Consider the following 1,615-nt stretch of genomic DNA (forward strand, 5'->3'; position numbering starts at 1 on the left):
TTTCCCATGGTATATTTCCCAGGGTGTATTTCCCAGGGTGTATTTCCCAGGGTGTATTTCCCAGGGTATGTTTCCTAGGGTGTATTTCCCAGGGTGTATTTCCCAGGTATATTTCCCAGGGTGTACTTCCCAGGGTATGTTTCCCAGTGTGTATTTCCCAGGGTGTATTTCCCAGGGTGTATTTCCCAGGGCACATTTCCCAGGGCACATTTCCCAGGGCACATTTCCCAGGATGTATTTCCCAGGTATATTTCCCAGGGTGTATTTCCCAGGTGTATTTCCCGGGGTGTATTTCCCGGGGTGTATTTCCCGGGGTGTATTTCCCAGGGTACATTTCCCGAGGCGTATTTCCCGGGATGTTTTATGTTGGAAAGGTAGAGGCCATTTGGTGCTTCGCATCATTTTTTCCCACCAATGTCATCATGGCACCAATGACATCTCTGTCTTAACTCCACTGACCTGCTTTGGTTCTCCAACCCTTAGTTTTTGCTACCCTGATGCACTTTGTATGGTACAATCTGCCTGTGTAGCATGCAAAACAACAGCTTTCACTGTATCTTAGTAAAATGTCACAACAACAAACCAGTCTATCAATGTGCCATCACAATTTAACCCTTTCAACCCCGCGATGAATCTGGGGACTGTGTGTTGGACCCTCTACCAGGCCAGCATCTCATCCCTGAGAAGCAGGATCCGGGACTGAACCTAGTGACTCCCAACAGGCTCCAAGTGGGGCTGGATACACTTGTAACTGAACAAGATCAGTCTTGATGATCAGCTCAACACCAGCTTGCACCATAATGTCCACAGGAACTCCTTGTAGGATTGAGAACCACCTCCAATCCTCACCTCCACAGCCCTGAGTAATCAATATCTTAGGTAAATTAGGGGTAAAGCAGCAAAGATGAGAATCTAAGATGATTGTGACCAAACATTCCAGAGCTCCTGAGCTCCCAGTGCTGCACCTATAACAGCAACTGTACTCCTACCTGATTGTCGAGCCAATCTCCTCCTGAAACAATATAATCATCTTTGTCCAATGTTTCATCGATGAGTGGTATTTCTGGATAATAATATTCATCTCCATAGACGTCATAATAACTCGTCACCAATGACGGGTAAGCTTCTAAAGTTGTAGTTTCTGGGACGTTGGTTGTTGGCTCCTCATAGGCATCCTCACCTTCAGTTGGGCTCTCCTGAGTCAGTGAATAAAAACATTAAACAAAAACCAAACAACTGGAGATGCTGGAAATCAGAAACAAAATCAGAAATTGCTGGAAAAACTCAACAGGTCTGACAGCATCTGTGGAGAGAAAGCAGAGTGAACGCTTTCCGTCTGGTAACCTTCTTCAGAGCTGATTGTAGCTGGGTAAAAGTTGGTATATTATGCTGACGATAGGTTGGGTGAAAGGCAACAGTGTAAGCCAGAGGAAGACATGAATGACACACAGAGACAGAAACACAGTTGGACAGTTAGTATCTCAGTGTGCCAGTATCTCAGTGACCCAGTGTCCCAGTGCCCAAGTATCTCAGTGCCACAGTGTCCCAGTGCCCCAGTGTCTCACTACCCCAGTATCTCACTGACCCAGTATCTCACTGACCCAGTATCTCACTG

General features: G+C 46.3%; 1 protein-coding gene across 1 annotated transcript in view; it reads right to left on the reverse strand.

Moving 5' to 3' along the window:
- col5a1 (procollagen, type V, alpha 1) overlaps positions 1-1,615 on the reverse strand; it is a 199,447-nt gene that overhangs the window by 143,846 nt on the left and 53,986 nt on the right. Inside the window, exon 5 of the mRNA XM_048613423.1 lies at positions 990-1,196. Coding sequence (XP_048469380.1) covers positions 990-1,196 — 207 coding nt within the window. The remainder of the gene's footprint in view (positions 1-989; positions 1,197-1,615) is intronic.

This window comes from Rhincodon typus, chromosome 28, assembly GCF_021869965.1.
Source record: "Rhincodon typus isolate 14 chromosome 28, sRhiTyp1.1, whole genome shotgun sequence".
Lineage (NCBI taxonomy): Eukaryota > Metazoa > Chordata > Chondrichthyes > Orectolobiformes > Rhincodontidae > Rhincodon > Rhincodon typus.